The sequence below is a fragment of the Cavia porcellus genome, unplaced genomic scaffold (assembly GCF_034190915.1).
Source record: "Cavia porcellus strain 051 isolate PalLab524CR breed Dunkin Hartley unplaced genomic scaffold, mCavPor4.1 scaffold_5, whole genome shotgun sequence".
NCBI lineage: Eukaryota > Metazoa > Chordata > Mammalia > Rodentia > Caviidae > Cavia > Cavia porcellus.
The window spans coordinates 26,557,080-26,575,863 of record NW_026947488.1 but is presented as its reverse complement, the minus strand read 5'-3'; the positions used below and the strand labels follow the sequence as shown (position 1 = coordinate 26,575,863).

The 18,784-nt window shown below is 45.2% G+C and overlaps 2 protein-coding genes across 7 annotated transcripts in view; one reads left to right on the top strand and one right to left on the bottom strand.

The window, feature by feature from the left end:
- Positions 1-3,454: 3,454 nt before the first annotated feature.
- On the top strand, positions 3,455-11,438 carry Tp53inp2 (tumor protein p53 inducible nuclear protein 2). 2 transcript variants are annotated; one of them, XM_013150258.3, is made up of 4 exons: positions 3,455-3,715; positions 6,824-6,997; positions 7,527-7,698; positions 8,120-11,438. In XM_013150258.3, exons 2-4 carry the CDS (start codon positions 6,874-6,876, stop codon positions 8,370-8,372), a joined length of 549 nt encoding a protein of 182 aa, XP_013005712.1. In that variant the 5' UTR covers positions 3,455-3,715; positions 6,824-6,873; the 3' UTR covers positions 8,373-11,438. The 2 variants fall into 2 exon arrangements, with proteins under 2 accessions (XP_013005712.1, XP_003467777.1); XM_003467729.5 differs by having other exon boundaries at positions 3,464-3,715; positions 7,407-7,698.
- Positions 11,439-12,717: 1,279 nt separating this feature from the next.
- Positions 12,718-18,784, bottom strand: part of Ncoa6 (nuclear receptor coactivator 6) — an 85,438-nt gene continuing 79,371 nt past the window's right edge. For all 5 annotated transcript variants that reach the window (XM_063248468.1, XM_063248472.1, XM_063248470.1 and 2 more), the window contains one exon: positions 12,718-13,288. In XM_063248468.1, the coding sequence (XP_063104538.1) occupies positions 13,245-13,288 (44 nt within the window). In that variant the 3' untranslated portion in view covers positions 12,718-13,244. The remainder of the gene's footprint in view (positions 13,289-18,784) is intronic.

The following is an 18,784-nucleotide window of genomic DNA, read 5'->3' as shown; positions in this document are numbered from 1 at the left end:
TCTAGGGCCTGCACACTGATCTACATCTCCAAACCCTTTTTAAATTTTTTATTGAGTCAGGATCTCACCAATTTGCTAAGTTGCACAGAGTGAACTCAAACTTGAGATCCTCCTGCCTCAGCCTTCCTCAATGCTGAGATTACAGGTATGCCTGGCTTTGCCTGGCTTGAGAAAAAGTTCTGGTCATATGGTCTCTTGTTAAGGTATCAGATCATCTCCTGGGGAAATCTGGGGATTGTGTCTGCCTTGGCTCAGTTTACCAATTAAGTTTTCCCTCTCTGCCATGTATGGTTGTGTGTACCTGTACTTTACTCTACTTAGGAGGCTGAGGGAGGAGGATCACTTGAGCACAAGAATTCAAAGCCAGGGCAGGCAACATAGTGAGATCTTAGAAGAAGAAAAGAAAAGAAGAAGGAGGAGGAGGAGGAGGAGGAGGAGGAGGAAGAGGAGGAGAAGAAGAAGAGAAAGAAAAGAGAAAAGCACACTGGCCCAGGCTTTTCACAAGAAAAACGGGAATATATTATCTAAATCAGAAGGCTTCATCTCAGGCTTTATTTATTTATTTTGAGACAAGGGCTCACTATGTAGTTCAGGCTGCCCTCAAACTCACTATATATCTCAGACTGGTCTCAAATTTGTGGTGATCCTCCTGCCTCACCTTCCAGAGTGCTGGGTTTACAGGTGTGTGTCACCACATCTGGCTGCTACTATATGATTCTAAACAGTTTTTAACCTTTCTGGGCTTCAGTTTCCCCACCTATAAATGAAGGGTTTGCATAAATTGAGGCCTCAGGTTCCCTCTAACCTTGATGATAAATCTCTGATTGGAGAGGAGGGATAAGGCAGGGGTCTCAGGAGAGGATTTCACTAGATTCCAGGCCCCCCTTCCTTTCAGTTTTCCTGCTGTGAAGAAAGATGAAAGGATGGAATCTGGTTTAGTTGTTTGGACAGCTGGGCAGGTCAGCTACTGTTAGGAACAGAATCCAGGTCCTTTAAGGTCACTCAGAGTACCAGATTATATGCCAAGAGCTTTCTTCTCCCGGTTTGGGGAACTGGAACTCTGTATCATCTTGCCTGTACCAGGATGTTCAGGAGTAGACTCCTATATTAACCACCTCTCTTGAGCTTCAGACTGGAACTATGGAGCCTTTGAATAGAATCTTCTCTGTGCTAGAACCATCACAGGCTGAGTGAGAGAGTATATGTACAAAGATCTTGCCCTGGGAATGCCCGCCTTCCACTCAGAAAGGCACATATACAGTCTCATCACTTCTTTATTTATTTATTAGGAGGTGGAATCTTTCTAGGTTGCCCAGGCTGACCTTGAACTCCTGGGCTCAGGTAATCCTTCTGCCTCTGCCTTATGAGTAATTGGGTCTACAGGCTCGTTCTACCACTCACTTACTTTCTTTTTGCTGAAAAAATACTGCCCATTAAAATTGTCACTGAAGTATGGGTAGGGAAAAGGAAGGCTACTTACAAGAAAAAAAGAGGTAAGTAGAATCACAAAGGCAGATCTGGATATCAAAAAGGGCTTGAGGCTTTTCCCATGCCAAGCAAGATAAAGAACTTATATAAAAAACTGTGGCCTTAACAGTGTTAAGCAAACAATGAGGAATCTGACCTTAGCTCGAGGTACATGAAGAAGGGGAGATGAAGTGGTAGAGAATGGTCTGGATCATGGGGGACCATGGATGCTGTTAGAGGGGCTTGGTAAAGTCACATAAGGTTTTAGAGCAAACAAGTGGTGTACTGGGGATTAGTTTATTAGGAAGATCAAGAGATGGTATGAGGTTAGCAGTAAGTTGCTCCATGACAGGCACAGATGCAGGGGCAGTTTGGGGAAACACAATGCCACTTCCCCTAGCCTCCAAAAGCCTCTGGGTATTATTTCTTGGTTCCTTTTCCTTGTTGCTAGAGTTGAGTTTTCCTTTAGGGACTTCAGACTAGGCCAGTCCAGGGTTTATTATCATAGCATGAACCTCTGGACTAGTTCCTGCTTCAGGAGCTTCCAGAGCTACTGTTCTACTGGAAGAGGACCCGGAACATCTGAACGTGTAGATTCTGAGGATGCAATTTGTGGTCTAAGGTCACTGGGAGAGCTGGGGACCTAAAGCATTAGACTGGCAGAATCCTGAGGTTTGAATGCTTGGAAAAATCTTGTATTATTAGCTTTAGAAGAAAATTTGAATATGTTAAGAATGAGTAGGTTTTCCTTCCCTCCTTTTCATTACTTTTGCTGTCTTCCATCACCGCCGTGAAGTGTTGTCCCTCTGCCATGTGTTACCCTGCCTTAGAGCCAGCTGATTATGAACTGAAACCTCCACAAACTGTGAGCTAAATAAACCTTACCTTCTTAAAAAGAAAAAAAAAAAAGACAATGAAATGAGGTTCAGAGAGGTAACATGATTTATTCCATGTCACACAACAAGTTTGGTACATAATTAGGGCTAGAAACCAGATCACCCTAGGGAGAAGCACTCCCAGGGTGCTTCTGGTATAGGTGGTAGAGTGGATAAGTCAGGACCAGAGCTAGGGGCTCAGCTCCTGGCTCTACCATTGAACATAATCCATTATCTCGAGAAGTTTCTTAGGGCTCTCAGTCCATTTCCTCAACTGTAGAATAAAGATAATACCCACCTTATGGTGGTGTTGTGAAAATAAAAAAACCATAGCATAGTACCTGGCACACAGTATATTTTCAGTGAATGTCAGGAGTGGTCTGACAGTGAAAACAGTTGGTGTTCAACAGGTGTTTTAAAAACGCATTCTTAAGTATGAATTCGTTGCTGACTTGGGAGCCTCAATTTACCAATGGGACTAATAATTCCTGTCCTGACCCTTCTGTCCAACTCCAGTAGCAAAGTGAAGGAAATTAAGTCCTGTAAACGTTCTAGAGCAAGGCAAACCGGTCTCTAGGTCAATGTTTATTCAGTCCCTAACAATTTCTTTTCCAGTCCTACTCTTTGCAAAAATTTCCCGTCAGCCTCACTAACTCCCCCACACTGGCAGGTGCTCCCCGGAACTAGGAAAGGGGCACATCCTGCTCCTCTCAAGCTGAGGAAAAATGGGGTGGAAAAACTGAAAATGTGTAGCGATCAAGAGACGCACCAGAAAAAAGGCGACGGAAAGTGTGGAGTATATAAATGCCGAGTAAAAGGCATATACAGATGGCGACTTAAATAAGGGGGTGCTGAACGAGAGGTGAGGGCGTCGGTTGAAGTGCAGAGCGCAGGAAGGAAAGGATCCCGCAGGAAGGAGTGGGGGTCGCCTCTTTGAGAGGTTTGCAAGTGGCTCGGGTGGACCTTGCAAGCACCCAGAAGTTAGTCGCCTTCGCAGCAGCGCTCTAAGGTTCCGAGCGAGGGACCGGAGCTACTAGCCGGCGAACAGTGGCGGGGGTGGAGAGGGGGAATCCGCAGCCTGGGATTGGCCATAGCTCTGCCGGCCGGTGACGCGCGGCGGGCTGGCCCCTTTGTGACGTCACAATCAGCTGTTTGAACGTTCCAATTTGTGCAGTGAACTCCGCAGCTGCGGCAGCACAGACTCCAAACTCCGCGGCGAGCGCAGCAGCTCCGAGCATCCGGCTAGCCCCGCTGCCTCCCCGCCCGGCTCCCGTGATGCAGCCCGGCCTGTGAACAGCGCTACGACGCTCTGCCGCACAACTACCTCAGCGCCACCCCCGCCCGCTCTGCCCGCCGCGCCGTTCCGCCTGCAGGTGAGACCCGACCGGTTTGGGCCTGGAGCCTCAGGGGAGGGGGCTGGGACACGCCCTGCGCCCCCGGTACCGGGGCCTTTGTCTGTCTCAGCCGGCTACCACTGGGACTGCGTTCCCGGTTCCCGATTGGTTGTTGCTCGCCGGTTGATCTTGACGTCTTCCTATTTGCATATGACATTGAGACGTCACCAAGGCCAGCACCGCCTCTCAAACTTGGGTCGCTTGTCCTCCTGTGACCCGGTGGACGCTGTGTCAGGCTGGGCCACGGGAGACACTGAACGGCAAGCACCAAGCACCGTTGGAGGGACCTCAGCGGATTTCTAGGCTAATTGGGGGGCTGGGGTCAGGCCTCCGTTTCTCTGCTTTCTTGAGATCCGAGAGAATGTCCGACTGCACAGCTAGGGCTAGGCTGTCGTCAGAGGATCAAAGCGTCCTCAGACTCCAGGTCTTTGGGGGTAGCACCAGATGGTGGTGGAATCCCTTCTCTGTATCCAAGCTCTACCCTCCAGGGACTAATATAATAACATCCTCCTAATCCCTGCCATGTGTGCAGTGCCTTAGCTGATGTCCAACCCAGGTTCCAAATGAGGAGGCCTTAAATTCCATTTCACAGAAGGAGAAATAAAGGCCCAGAGAGGCCTCACCCTCACTCACTGTAGTTTACTGGAGGCCACACAGCCAGTTCGAATCAAGATATATTAGCTGTAGGCATATACATAGAAGGCACTCATTATAGGTAACCAGCTACACACCCTTCTTCCACTGGGGACCTTATCTTGGGCTTAGTACCACCTTGATTTGATAGGACTTTAAGGGTCTCTTCACTCCTAGTCCTTTTTCTAGGAGGTCTATGGAGAGTAGGTCCTCTGGTGGCCATGACCCCCTCTGTCCTCACTCTATCTTGGAGCCCCATAAAATCAATGCTTCCCAGTTGTTTTGACCATAGAAATGTGAGTCACTGGCTGGTTGGTTACGGTAGATGTGGTGAAGATTCACTCCATTGGCCTCTCATTATCTCCCCAACTCCCAGACTTGTCAGTTAGGAGGGAAATGACCTAGGCTAGTGCTGGAAACTACAGAGGTTGTGCTGTTCTCTTTCTCCATTTAGAGAGGGTTAGGAGAAGGGGACAGAGGAGACTTTCTGACTTTCCAAGTGGATGGGCCTTCAGGCTGGACCTGAAGCCCCATTCTGCCTATGGTTTGCTCAAGGAGGGGCTGGGCTAGGGATGGCTTAGGGCGTGTTATTCTGGGCACAGCTGCTGCAGTTATTAAAGGGTATGATTCTTTCTGGAGCAGAGCTGGGAATCTGAGAACCAGGAAGCTTACAGGGCTGAGAAAGAAAATCCAAGAGACTCTCCCAGTGGTTAAGAGAAGAGGGTAGGCACTGGCTGGCTGGTGCTGCTGTCACTCCTGGCTATCACTGATTTATTGTGTGACCTATGGCAGGGAGCTTCTCACTTGAGCCTTCCTTACCTTAAAGTCTGTAATTGAGGAGGAGGTGTAGTACAGGGTCTGGTACACAGTGGATGCTCTGGTAAATGCATACTGAATCTTGATACAGCAACCCCAGGCTTTTTTTGTGGCCAGTGAGTGGGTCAAGGTCTCTATCTCACCTCTCTGTCTCCGGTGCCGTATTATGTTCTTGGAGATTATCTGTTGAGGCTTTCCTGATTATGTACACTCCAGATTGTCTGTGTACCTAATGCTTGACTTACTCTACCACTAGCTATGTGTTTATGAGGCTCTCTCTCTGAACCTCAGACTGTAAAATGACCTAGAAGCAGATCTATAGCCACAATCCTGGAGCAGTGAGTCTCCTTATTTTCACCTAGGGAAGGACTTGCTGAACACGTGGGTCCTGGTTCAAACTTTGTGCTTTTCCTTAAGGGCTCCTGGGATCTGATACTTGTCTCCCTCCATCCTCACCTCCCACTGACCTGCTGTGTCACTGGGGCTAGGCAACTTGATCTTCCTTCTCCTAGCCAGGGATGCTGCCCTTGAACAGGAGCCTGGGAAAAGGAGGGTAGGGCAGAGAGGGCCTGTGGGGATAGGATATTCATACCTCATCTGACAGACACACCTGAGGCCTGCTCAGTCACGTGGTGAACTTGTAGTAGTTTTGCCAGGTTTCCACTACCCAGTGCTTTTTAAACCACATAGGCTCCTCCTTAGTATGTGGGGGCCAAAGACCATTATTTAGGAAGCCATGAAGAAAAATAAGATCCTTCTTCCCAGAAAAATACACAAGAATCATGATCTCTGATCACTAAGTTTAAAATCGAGGTTGGTCACCTGGCAGAGGCAGTGAATCGTAGTGATTATGGATGGTGCTTCTGGAATCTGACTGCTTTGGTTCAAATCCTACCTCTTAACTTTTCTAGCTTTGTAGCTTTGCACAAGTTACCTTATCTCTCTGAGCCTCACCTTTTCTTTCTTTTCTTCATGTGTCAAAGAGAGATAGTAATCATGCCCACTCTTATTTGTTTTAGGATAGAAGAAGGTGAAGCTGCTTAGTGCCTGGCACTTGAGTATTATTTATTCTGATGATAATAAATAATCACAGTGTGGGAAATTTGTCTCCTGCCTAGAGAATTCCTATTTACTCTTCACGGTCCACTTGGATGTTGGGTCCTCTGGAGCCCTTCCCTGACAGAAGACCTTCATTCTTTGTCCCTGAGTACAGTATCTTGTAATAAGTAGTTTATTAACTTTGAGTACTTGCTTTGTGCCCACGGACTGGTCTAGACACTTTTAGTTCTTAGTAGAGCCTAAAGGTGGATGCAAATATAATCTCACTTAATTCATGCGTGTGGTGCAAAGCACCATCATTGAGCAACATTCCTAGACCCAGTTCATTTAATTCTGATGAAGCCTCAGAGAACTATGCTATTACAGTAATTTGGCAGATGAGAAAACTAAGGCATAGAGAGCTGACTTGTAAGTGCTAATAGAGGACAGAAAAGCCTGTATACAAATGCAGAGAACTCACCGCAAACGCATTCCCACACACCAACTTACCACTGCCCTGGGGGATAGGGATGATGTCCTCCGCCCTGTTCTCGTCCGAGAGCGAACTTTATTTAGTTATGGCTCCTTTCTGATTCCTAGGTTTTTCACAGCCATAGGGCGCCCCCGTGAGGCCGCTTCACTGCCCCACCATGTTCCAGCGCCTCACCAGCCTTTTCTTCAGCACCCCTTCACCAGCAGAAGCCCCCGACTGTCCTCGAGCCTTCGTCTCCAAGGAAGATGAAGTGGATGGCTGGCTCATCATTGACCTGCCGGGTGAGGCCTGAATTGGGGCCAGGATTCTGCCTCCCGGGCCTGTGGAGTCATCATAAGGACAGGCGGCCCAGCAGTGGAGTGGGAAGGAATTGCTAGGGATTGGGGAGTTTTCCCAAACCTACCAGACAAACTGGGCTGAAGCTGACCCCCGTGGGTGGCGTAACATGGCCCGTTCTCCTGTAATGCTAGGCCAGCTGCTGGCAACAAGGTGTTGGGACCCACACTTCAGGTCCTGGGTCTAGGGCAGCAAGGGGAGACTCGGCCTGTTGCTCCGTGGGCGCGGCAGGCAGGGCTGCGGGTCTAACTGACGATGCCCTTTTTCTCCCCGCCCTCTGTGTCGCGTGTGTGTGTATACTCGTGTGTGTGCGCCTCCTCCGCTCCCGCATGGCTCCCCTCCCGCGCCGCGTAGACAGCTACGCAGCTCCCTGCAGCCCTGGGGCCGGCCCCGCCCCCGCTGGCCGCCCTCCACCCGCGCCCTCCCTGATGGACGAGAGCTGGTTTGTTACCCCTCCCGCCTGTTTTACCGCAGAGGGGCCCGGCCTCGGGCCTGCCCGCCTCCAGAGCAGCCCCCTAGAGGACCTCCTCATTGAGCACCCCAGTATGTCCGTTTACGTCACCGGCAGCACCATAGTGCTAGAGCCAGTGCCGCCTTCCCTGCACCCAGACGCTGCCCTGCCTGACACCGACCTCAGCGACGACGGGTGAGCAAGCAGAGGGTTAGAACCTGGAGGCGAGGGTCCGGGTCAGAAGGCCGTGGGAAGGCGGCCCAGAGAGCCTGGCGGGCTCAGAGGGGCGTGTCCTGGCGACGCGGGGGAGGGGCGATGGGCGGGGTTTTCGAGGGAGAGAGGCGTGTCCTTGTGGCTGGAGGACGGTTGGGAGGGTCACCCTGGAGAGGTCTGGGCTGGATTTGGAGGCCACAGCCCACCGCTCTGGCCTGGGAGGGACCTGCAGATACAGACTGAGTGAGGGGTGGGACCGAATCTCTTAGGAATGGTTTACCTGTCCCTAGGCTAGAACCGAGGAGGGATCTCAAGCGAAGGCAAGGTTGCGGGTAGACAGGGTAGAGATCCCAGTGTCCCGGCGTGCTGGCCCTCTTTGACCGACACCCCTCCATTGTTACAGAGAGTTGGCCCCTGCCCGCCGCGAGCCCCGGGCCCTGCACCACGCTGCTGCTCCCCTGCCGGCGCGGGCAGTGCTGCTGGAGAAGGCCGGCCAGACGCGGCGGCAGCAGCGGGCCCGACAGCGGGCCGAGCGTCACGCGCTGAGCGCCAAGGTGGTGCAACGGCAGAACCGCGCCCGTGAGAGCCGTCCACGGCGGCCAAAGCATCAGGGCAGCTTTGTCTATCAGCCGTGCCAGCGCCAGTTCAACTACTGAGTGTTGGCGGCTTGCACCATCAATCTGTTGCTGTCTCTCAATTCCCGTCTGTCTCTTGTGTAGCGGCCAGTGTGCTGCTGGAGGGACAGCCAGCACCTGGGACTGGATACCACACCCTTGAGGTGGAGTGATGGCCATTCCTTGACTCCCTCGGTTTCCCCATCTTTGATCATCTAAATCCACCTCTGACTGCCACCTTCTGCCTCTCTCATCCTCCCACACTCAGCATCTAATCGTCCATCCTTTCCACCGTTGATACTCTAAGCTTCCCTCCCTGACTCCCCTCCCTGTGTCTTTCACTTTGCCCTTTTGGCCCACTCCTCCATTTCTGAGAGCCTCTTCTACTCTGACTTGGCTCATTCCTCACCTTTAGCTTGCACCTTAGAGAACTCATCTTTCCTGAGTTTGGCATTACACTCCTGTCCCCTTATTGCTCATTTACAGTAATTTTCTCCAAAATGGATAAAGGGAGGGGATCCTAAGCCCAACTTGACCAGGGAAAACCTGTGCAACCCCTATCTCTTTGCCCTTCAGGAAGAGGTCTGGCTCAGAGTTTTACTTTTATCTCTCCCTTCTCTTTGCCTAGGGGGCTTGGGCTCCTTTGAAGGCTGCTTTTAGGCCTGAAAAGGTAAAAGTATGTGAAAGAGGACAGTGAGATGTGTGTTTGATTGAGAAGGTGGAGGGATTCAAGGGAATGAGGCAGTCCACTAGAGATGTAGAAAGGATGGATTGGAAAACTGTTGGGAGCAAGGCATTATGGGAGCTGGCACTATGGTTGCTCAGAGAGGCAAGCCTTGCTCTCAGGCTGGAGCCTGGAGTCTGTCCCCCACCCCCATAATCCTACCTCTGTGTCTTTTCCTGAAATTACCTACTACTCTGCAGGCTCCCAAGTTTGAAGGGCTTAGTACTTTGTCATCCTACCTTGACATGCCACCCCAGGAATAGAAGCTGGGAAAAGCTTTGGCATCCAGACCTAGTGTTTATATGTCCAAGGTGCTAGAACTGGGCTAGGAGAGATACAGGCCAGAGGGCTTTTGGGGTAGGGAAAGGGCACATACCCCAAGGTAAGAATGCACTAGAATGGTGCTGAAGAGGATAAACTGTGGTGTGAAGCCATATCAAGACTGACAGCTTAGCCTTCAGCTTGCCTCTGGCCTTGTGTTTCATATTCTGCGCAGTATGGCTAATAAACACTCCTGGGCAGGAGGCCAGGAGCCCCACTGTTCCCTTTCCCCAACTATCCTATCAAGGTTCAGGACCTTCAAAGTTCTCATTTTCTCTCACAGGGCTCTTCCTTTCTTTTGGGGTACCTATGAATCCCTCCCCCTTTCTTTTAGTACTTAAAGCAAGGAACCTGAATCCTTGGATGACTAGGGCAGGGAAGGCAAACTTCCCCTTCTTGTGGTGGGATTGAATTTTGGGCTCAGACACCAGCAAAAGCCTCTTGGGATGCCCTGAAATGCTTCTCATTCTGTCTTTTTCTAATGTGTGCTTTCTTCCTTGAAATTTTTAAGATTTCTTGTTACATACTAACAGGTCTTCCTTTTCATCCCAATTCCAGATTTCCAGGCCTCTGGCCAAGCTGGGGTTGGAAAAAACACTGCATTTCTATTAGGGCAAAGGCAGCTGCCCTCTCTAACTCTATAGTCTCTAGCCTCACATGGCATTTGTGGAGAAGAGGGGGAATCCCCAGTTTCTAGGGTAGGGGCAGAAGCAGCCCTGCTGTGGTTTTCTATCCTGAGTAATAAGCCAAATTGACATTATAAGCAGAATGAAGTCTCCCATGCTGTTTACTAGGACCCTAGTAGTTGACAACCTTGCTCCTCTCTCCAAGTTCTCTAACCTATATACTTTTATTCTTCCAGCTACCCTTGATTACATTGTAGCCAGCTTAGGGCCTTTAGTACTTCCAACAGCTAGGACCTAACCCTTTTTGCTACTTCTCATTACCAGCTGATGCCTGTGCTAATCCTGGGCAGTGCCCATGATCCTGCTGGTAGGAGAAGAGTTAAATGGCATTTTGGCTGACATTTCTAAAGGCTCTGCACCCTTACCTGTTTCTTGAGGTTCCTATAGTTCTAGAACCCCTCAATCTCTCACTTGGCTGATTGCAAGGTTCATATTTTTGTACTTTCCTATAAATCCTGTAGCATTTGAGTGTGGCAATATTTTAATTGTGTATAGATTTCTAAGAACCAACACTACTCAAGTCTGCTAGTCTGACTCCTGAAGCATCAGACCTTGTCATACTGTATTGACTGTGTATGTGCCTTTCACCTTGAGCATGCTTCAGGATTTTCTTTTTTAAATCACAGAACTTGAATAAAGGAGGGAACCAGAATTCACAAAGTCCTATGCAACCTTAGACAGAAGAAGGCAAGTCTGTCTTGACGTTTTCAGAGACCCTGGAGAAGTCTGTACCAGATTCTAGTATTAATGTCATTACTACCAGCACTTTGCCAAAATTAAGGATGTTAGAGAGACCTGTTTCTATTATATCCAATAGTGACTTCCAGTTTTTCCTAGTAAGTCTTGAGTGGTTCCCTTAAGCTGGTTGTCACTAACATTTGCCAGAACAGTCCTAGAGGGTACTGTGTGTGTGAGTGTAGTCTGGTGCTGTTTTGGAATATGCCTGCTCCCCAGTCCCCTCCCTGGAACCCTACGATCAACTTGCTGTGATCATAATGTCTTGGGTGCAACAAGGAACCCAGCACCATCCAGCTCTTGGATGCCTTCCCCAGATTCACATAGCTGTGTGTGAGAAGACTGAATGCAGACACACTATAGCCCACTTCTAATACTTCCCTCTTATCCTGCCACCTAGTTCCAAATAGAACCAACAAGTTGAATGCATCCCTGTTGGGGGTTTTGTGTTGAGAATGGCTGAAATGAAAAGACTTTTGGTTGACCATGTTGTGATGGGTTGACAGACTTAAGGACATAACCACCTCGACCTGGTCATGTGGCATGCCTGTGTATGTGTGTAACAGGATTCTGATTAGATTGTAACGTTATTCCTTTATTGGAGAAAAATTAATATAAACAAATAAAAATCTATTTAAAGCACATTATGTTTTATACCTGAGTTTAGTTAAACCACAAGGTGCAATCTAATCTCAAGCATTGTTAAGATAATATTAAGCTGGTTTTGGTTGTGGTGTGCATCACAAAGGGGAAACTTGCTGGGAATAGTGTCTCAGTAAAATATTTTTAGTGGCCCCTTACAATGTAAGATACATAGGAAGATGTGAAGTACAGATGAGAAGGAGAGCATGACAGAATCACCGACTCATTGTTTTGGTCTCAGGCAATGGGTTCTGGTAAGGGAAGGAGCCCCTAGAGGGGAAAGAATGACATTGCCCTAGGAGACAAAGCAGAAGGTTTAGGCCCAATCTGAGACAAGGCCAGTGCCCCAGATTATTTTTATTACTATTATCTTTTTCTGAGGCTTGCAATGTAGCCCACGCTGGCTTAAAACTGATGGCAATCCTCCTGCCTCAGCCTCCTGAGGGCTGGGATTACAGGCATGCACCATACCTGGCTTGTGTCCCACATTCTGGAGTTTCCTGAAAGATGAGGATAGGGTGGGTACAAAACACAAAACTTTGAAAATTTTGAAGGAAGAACTGATTCAAGAAAGGAAAAACCTGGACATGCTGATAAGAAATCACTCTCAGGGCTGACACAGATGAGAAACAGGCTGCCAAAGACTGGGATGTCATGGACATCTATCTGTTGCTTTAGGGAGTTGCCTGGCTAATTGAAAAATATGACTAAAACTGAAAATCTCACCTAAACTGTGTTAAATTTTTGATGTTGGTACAATCTTGTTCAGTCTTGGTGCATCCCCTGAATGGAGGAAATGTAAACACAGTTGTTTGGGGGCAATCATATGCACAGAGAAGAGATATATGAGGCAGAGGAGAAGTACCATTTGGGCTGCTGGCAGTTTTCTGTCTCTAGAAAATTCCAAGTAACTTTTTTATCCTAAGTTGATTATGTTATTTGCAATCATTTTTTAAAGAGGGTTTTGCTATGCAGTTCAGGTTGGCTTTGAATATACGTTTTAGCCTAGGCTAACCTAGATCTTGCAGGGATCCTCCTGCCTCAGTCTCCCAAGTGCTAGGATTACAAGAATGTGCCAAATCTTTTTGATCTACATATATAATGAGGTGAACAGGGGTTAGTTTCATCAAAGCCAATGACCTAAATGAGCAAGAATATGCAGTTTCAATTTGGCAGGAGGCATATTAGGTGTACAGTGTGTCTAGTTTACAAGGCTATGTCCATTCATTTACTGTTGAAAAAGCTTGCTCACCCAATAGTCCTTCACCAATAACATACCTTTATGTTCTATGACAAAGACAATTTATTTAACACATTCAGTATTTCACATTGTACAAACCCTTAGATTCTCTTTATTCACTGGTCCATTTCTACAACAAATACATCCAAAACACTATATAATAAAATTATTTACAACATTTTCAAATGACAAGATTGCTTTTGCCCCTGCTACTGCTATTCACACACAGTACTTCCACAGCACAATATACCTCATTAGAAGATCTAAAAATGTTCACCCTGTACTCTAGGCTGCTTAGGAAATTTGAAAACTAGTAACATAATGGCATTAGCTCCTCTCAATACATGGCAACATTTTAGAAACCTTGAACTTCATTTTGCAATACCAAAAGGGCTCAACAATTCTGCTTTTCCCATTGCACTTTACAAAATAGGTTGCAGGGACTAGGAAAAGGGCCACATTATTAAAATGACTGTACAGAAATAGATTTTAAAAAGTCACAGCTCAAAATTGCTCTTTGTAAAATTCACAAACATTTACAAGTATCAAATTGTTTTCCAGCTTGTTTACTTGGATTTTCTTCGCTTGGATTGCACAGCACTGGTTATGTCTGTAGGGGAAAAAGAAGGATATATTCAGCTGAAGCAATTCTTTACTGCAATGCCCTTTAGACAGGCTACACTAACCAAGGCCCTACCAGGGTCTGTGTCAAAGGGACCCTCGGTTTGGAGTCTTAGGCTTTGCCTGGTCATTTATTGTGGGAATACTGTGTGGCCTTACTAGGGTTTAACAACTGGGGAAATGTGACATAGGAGATAGAAGATGAAATATATGCCACACTAGAAAAAGTAGCAGGATGGAGAGGAGCACTTTTTTAGGTGCTTTTTAAGGTAATTAACAGTACCATCTCCCTCTGGTTCCCATCACTCAATAAAGTATGAATAAGCTGGGTATCGTGTTACGTGTCTGTACTCCTGGTGCTTTGGGAGGCTGAGGCAGGGCACTGCACATTTGAGTACTACATGAGCAACTCAGTGAGACCCAATCTCAAAAAAATAAATAGGGCTGAGGCTGTAACTTACTATACATTCAATCCTGAATTCAATCCTCAGTATTTAAAAAAAAAGTGTGAATGAATTGAAAGTACTTTTGGTATTATCAGTAAATGATGTCACAAATTAGTGAGTAAACTACCAGAAAAGTAGTCTTTGGATTCCTTTTAGAGCCAATCTATTATTCTGGAGTAAGGAACTCTTTGTGCCATGCTACAGTCAAAGTCTCTAAAACAGTATGACCGTGGACCTTGGTCATCAATATCTATGTGGCCCAGGTATATCAAGGCTATAGATACACATGTGCACAGAAGTAATTTTGAAGAAGCAACAGGGGAGCTTCAGGGCTACAACAAAGCAGGGAACTAGAATTTTATACATAGGGTAACAGTGACATAAAAGGAAATGACTGTGTTTTAATTCCTTTCATCTCTTGTAATATAAGTATTTTATTTCTTGTGGTTCTAAGGGCTGAACAGATTGCATGCTAGGCAACTACTCTACCAATGAGGTACAGCTCCAGCCTTTTGTATTTTTATTTTTTAACTTCTGACACAATGTCTTGCTAAATTGTCAAGGCTGGCCTTAAATTTGTAATCTTCCTCCCTCAGCCTCCTGAATAGGATTACAGTTATGAGTTACCATGCCTGGCTTAAAAATGTCCAAAATTAACTTAATCTGTACAATCAATAGCTTGAATTCTCCAAGTGTGAAAAAAATTTAAAATCCTTATTAACTGTACTGACCGTATTTATTGTTTGGTACCAGGAATTGAATTCAGGACCTTGTACTTGCCAGGCAGGCACTGTACTGCTGAGCTATATCCCCAGCCCTATACTGACTTTAAAAAGCCACTTATTTTTATGCTTCTTAGTAGATTTTTTTTTTTGTCTTTTTCCTTTTTATCGATACGGGGATCGAACTCACAACTGCCTGCTTGCAAGGCAGGCGCTTATGCTGCTGCACTAAATCCCCAGCCCCCTTAGTAGATATTTTAATATGAAAATGTTTTAAAATATTTCTCATCAAGGAAAAATGCTTCTAACACATTAATATAACAGATGAATCAAGTTTATTCAGTTCAATAAACTAGGCAGAATTTCTGATGCTACATGTTAGGTTTAATGTTCTAAGTAATTTTCTCATTCTTTGGATCATAATATTTTTTGTTCCCCATTTGAAAGAACTACAACAGGATCATAATATTTTGATAACTCAGGTTCCTTTAAACATGTAGATTCAGCCAGGTGTGGTGGTATACTCTAGTAAGGTAATCTCAGCTACTGGGAAGGCTGACACAGAAGGATTGCAAGTTTGAGACCATCCTAGGAAACCTAGTAAGACCCCCATCTTTAAGATAAGTGTTGGGGGGGGGGGCTGGGGATTTAGCTTAGCGGCATAAGTGCCTGCCTTGCAAGCAGGCAGTCGTGAGTTCGATCCCTGGTACCAATAAAAACGAAAAAGAAAAAAAAAAAAAAAAAGATAAGTGTTGGGGCTATAGTTCAGTTTTAAGAGTGCCCCTGGATATGATCGTTAGCATTGTGAAAAAGCAAAAGCAAACAAACAACCCCCCAAACACAAACAAACAAACAAAAAGTAGATCTAAAAAGGCGAAAGGATATCCTATTAGCAAAGAATGTCGCCCATATAACTTTCTGAGGTGACCAATACAATATTTTCAGTCTTTGGTTATTGAAATTTTCAGCCTTAATTGGCAGGTCATAGTGCTTGTGCCATGTGGCTAAATCAGTCTCTCTGATTACTCATCAGTCTTTTGTATCAGAGGACAGTTAATCTGACAGGATGTCAATAATGGTATACTTTAATTCTAAGAGAGTTTCAACTCATGGAACTCCCTTATGTTCAACTTTCAGACTTAATTTTCATTGCATCAAAATTGTCATTTTGCAGCAAAGTATATATAAAGTTTTGTCTTGACACCATTTATTTTTAGAAAATATCCACATTAGGTCAACTTTTAGAAGATTCTCCCTTGTCGTGACAGGAAGGTACAAATATTATATCTGTGAAACATATAGATGGCTAGGAAAAGAGCTGGAGAGTGGACAGATAAGCAGTATCCGGATCTCTTTCCTGCTTTGCTCATTTCCATCTACCACTGTTTCAAATCATCCAATGAAATGGCATGCTGCCTGAGGGTGAAGGGTGGTAAGGGATTTTAGGGGAGTGATGGAATAGCTAAAAACACAATCAGGCTGGGTGTGATGGAGTAGGCCTGTAATCCCAGCACTTTGGAAGCTGAAGACAGAGGATCACTGAGAGTTTAATGCCATCTGGGTTATATGAGTTCAAGGCTTGGGTACACATTGAGACCCTGTCGCAAAAAATCAAAAAAGTCAAGGTGTGCATCGGATCTTAATCATTGCTTTTCTCTGGGCTGTCTGGCCTACTTGAACAACTGCACTCCCAACTCCCCCACAATCAATACTTTACTGTATAAACACACACAGGAAAATTTCTTCAGTTTACATCATGGATTAGTGCCTTCAAATACAGAAATAGTTCAGTTTGGTGGTGTAAATCAGGACATTTTAAAACCAACTAAATGGCAAAGAAATAGTTAAGGTTTTTAGGCTATTGTCCCTACATGTCACTGGAGAACATTTAAATTTGTAATTTGATACGGGGATTTTTCCCCTCAGTCTAGCTGTCTCATTGTGACCTTATACAAATTTGGCCAAATCTATAGTACAAGACTAATTAATAATATAGCAGAAATTTTCCTTCAAAATTTACATGGATAGTTTCTACATGATGCCATGAAATGCAGTTTTAGGGAGTAACTGCTCAAGGTTTCACTCACAAGATGTATCTAATATTATGCTCATTATCAAATTCCAAAGCAATCAGAAAAAAATATTATGCTCATTTGTATTTCCACAATAATCCAGTGCTACCTCAGTTCATGAATTCAATTCCTTCCCCAATTCTAGTGAAAATCAAACTGGTTCCAAGGTAGTAATTAGAGTCATTTTGAAATGCCTGTCACATCTAGGCTTTAATATGTAGCAACTAGCCTAGACGAAGCTGTAATGTCTCTCAGGTTTTATCATCTTTCATGAGTTGCTAAGTGAGTGTCTCCAAGGATGGCAGGTCTGTCTAGCTGTAGGAGGAGGGGAGGTATACTAGCTATAGCTTTCCATGCTAGCTTTAGGCCTTCAGGCTGTCATTTTCTAACTTTCACAGGGTAAATTATCTTTTAAATCAGAAATGAGCACAATAGCTCTCATGGTTTTTAAATGTTAAGAGTTTGTGGATGCAAATTAAAGAGTAAATATGCATATTATTTGGTCTGCTGTGTTATATCCAAAATGTGAACCAACTCATAAAATAACTTACTGTGACTGTATTTGAACCCATATCAAAAAACTGATCATAAAGTACCAAGCTCGTATTTAGTTTTTTTTCTCCCCCCGTTTTTTTTTTTTTTTTTTTAAGATAAGCTGTGTAGCCCAGGCTGGCCTTGAACTTGCTTATGTAGCCCAGGCTGTTCTCAATCTTGCAGCTATCCTCCTGCCTCAAGGATCCCAAGTCCCAATACTGTGGGATTACAAGTGTGCACCAATAAGTCTGGCCAAACAAATATGAAATATATGTATCTCAAACTTGGAGACATATGTAATGTTGGGTATCTAAAACATGAACACTCTTCTTGAAGATGAGTACTTCTTAAGTTTTGAGAGGAAAAAATGGTTGGTTCTTTTTGTACTTAAAAGATTTTGGTCACATATGCACAAACAAAGTCATAAACATTTTGTTTTTCATTAAACACTTGAAAGCTGAGAAATATTATGAATGCTCTGTAGTAAGAAGTGTTGTTAATTTTGTATTTTGGGGGAACCAGCGACATTAATCACGCTCTTGCTGTGAGAGCACAGTCTGCTTTTGTTGTGCTGGCCAAGGCCTGCTACATTGCCAGATTGGGCAGGTAGGATGGATAATTTCTGGGCAAGTCCAGGGAACCTGAATGGTTGATTATTAATCAATTTAAATATACAGGCCTATTCCCTACCTCCTAATCCCTCCCCCCCACCCCTTTTTGTCTTTTGAGACAGTCTCACTATGCAGTTCAGGCTCACTTAGGCTCACTTTGTAGCCCAGACTGGTCTTAAATTTGCAACAATTCTCTTGCCTCAGCCTCCTGAGTACTGGGATTGCAGGAGTACATCACTACACCTGGCTCCAATCCTTTTCTAAAACAGGTTCCAGCTTTCCATCTTTACTTGGTTGGCAGCTTGCTGCAGTGTGGCTCTAATAAGAGCATGTCTTAACGTCCCAGCTGTTCCTTAGCTTTCTTCTGGTGCACACTATAAATGACACCTTGAGATTCTGGGCTCAGGTCAAGGATCTAAAATATATTGTGTGCGACACCTCTAAAGGCCAACATCTTTTTCCCACATTATATTCTATAGTCTAAAAGACCTTTTCATTGGGAAAGTGAAAGGCTGCAAGAATATACAGATTGAGGGGAAATAGGTTTTTCCCAGAACTCCATACAATGTTTCAATATACTGCAAGCCAGGCTTCCTTCCTAACAAGTTCTCACTTGGGAGATGATTCCCAAGGAGGAAGAAAATTGTTAAGATTCATTTCAGTACTTAAAATGATGCTTACCTAAGATGACTCTACTTGCAAAATACAGTACTCCTGGAAAGGAAAGAAGGCTCCTCAACTTCATCCCCTCACTCTCCAGTAGGCCAGGGTATAGTGTTGGTACTTTCTATACCTCTGTTTTACTTATATATAACTTATATATTACTTATATATAACTTGTAGACATGTAGTTTATTCCTAGGGGCTTATCTGTGGTTTCATGACATTCCTGCCCAGAAAAATGAGCTCTCAGTAACAGCAAAGGCCTCAGGTCTGTGTTTAGTGCTCAGTGTTGGTGAACCAGAATCTGACATCCCAGTGGCAACTGAATGTTTTTTGGTCCTGCTCATATCAGGTATTTGACTAAGATCCCAGTTACTCAAGTTATTGTATGTTCTGAAAGGATGAAGTAGCAGTCCTTTCAAATCTGGATATCCTGT

Bases quoted from the DNA above. Each gene is read 5' to 3' on its own strand.
- Tp53inp2 (XM_003467729.5), top strand. From the start codon at position 6,874: ATGTTCCAGCGCCTCACCAGCCTTTTCTTCAGCACCCCTTCACCAGCA. The intron at 6,998-7,406 runs GTGAGGCCTGAA...CGCGCCGCGTAG, and splicing joins GCTCATCATTGACCTGCCGG to ACAGCTACGCAGCTCCCTGC. The intron at 7,699-8,119 runs GTGAGCAAGCAG...CCATTGTTACAG, and splicing joins ACCGACCTCAGCGACGACGG to AGAGTTGGCCCCTGCCCGCC.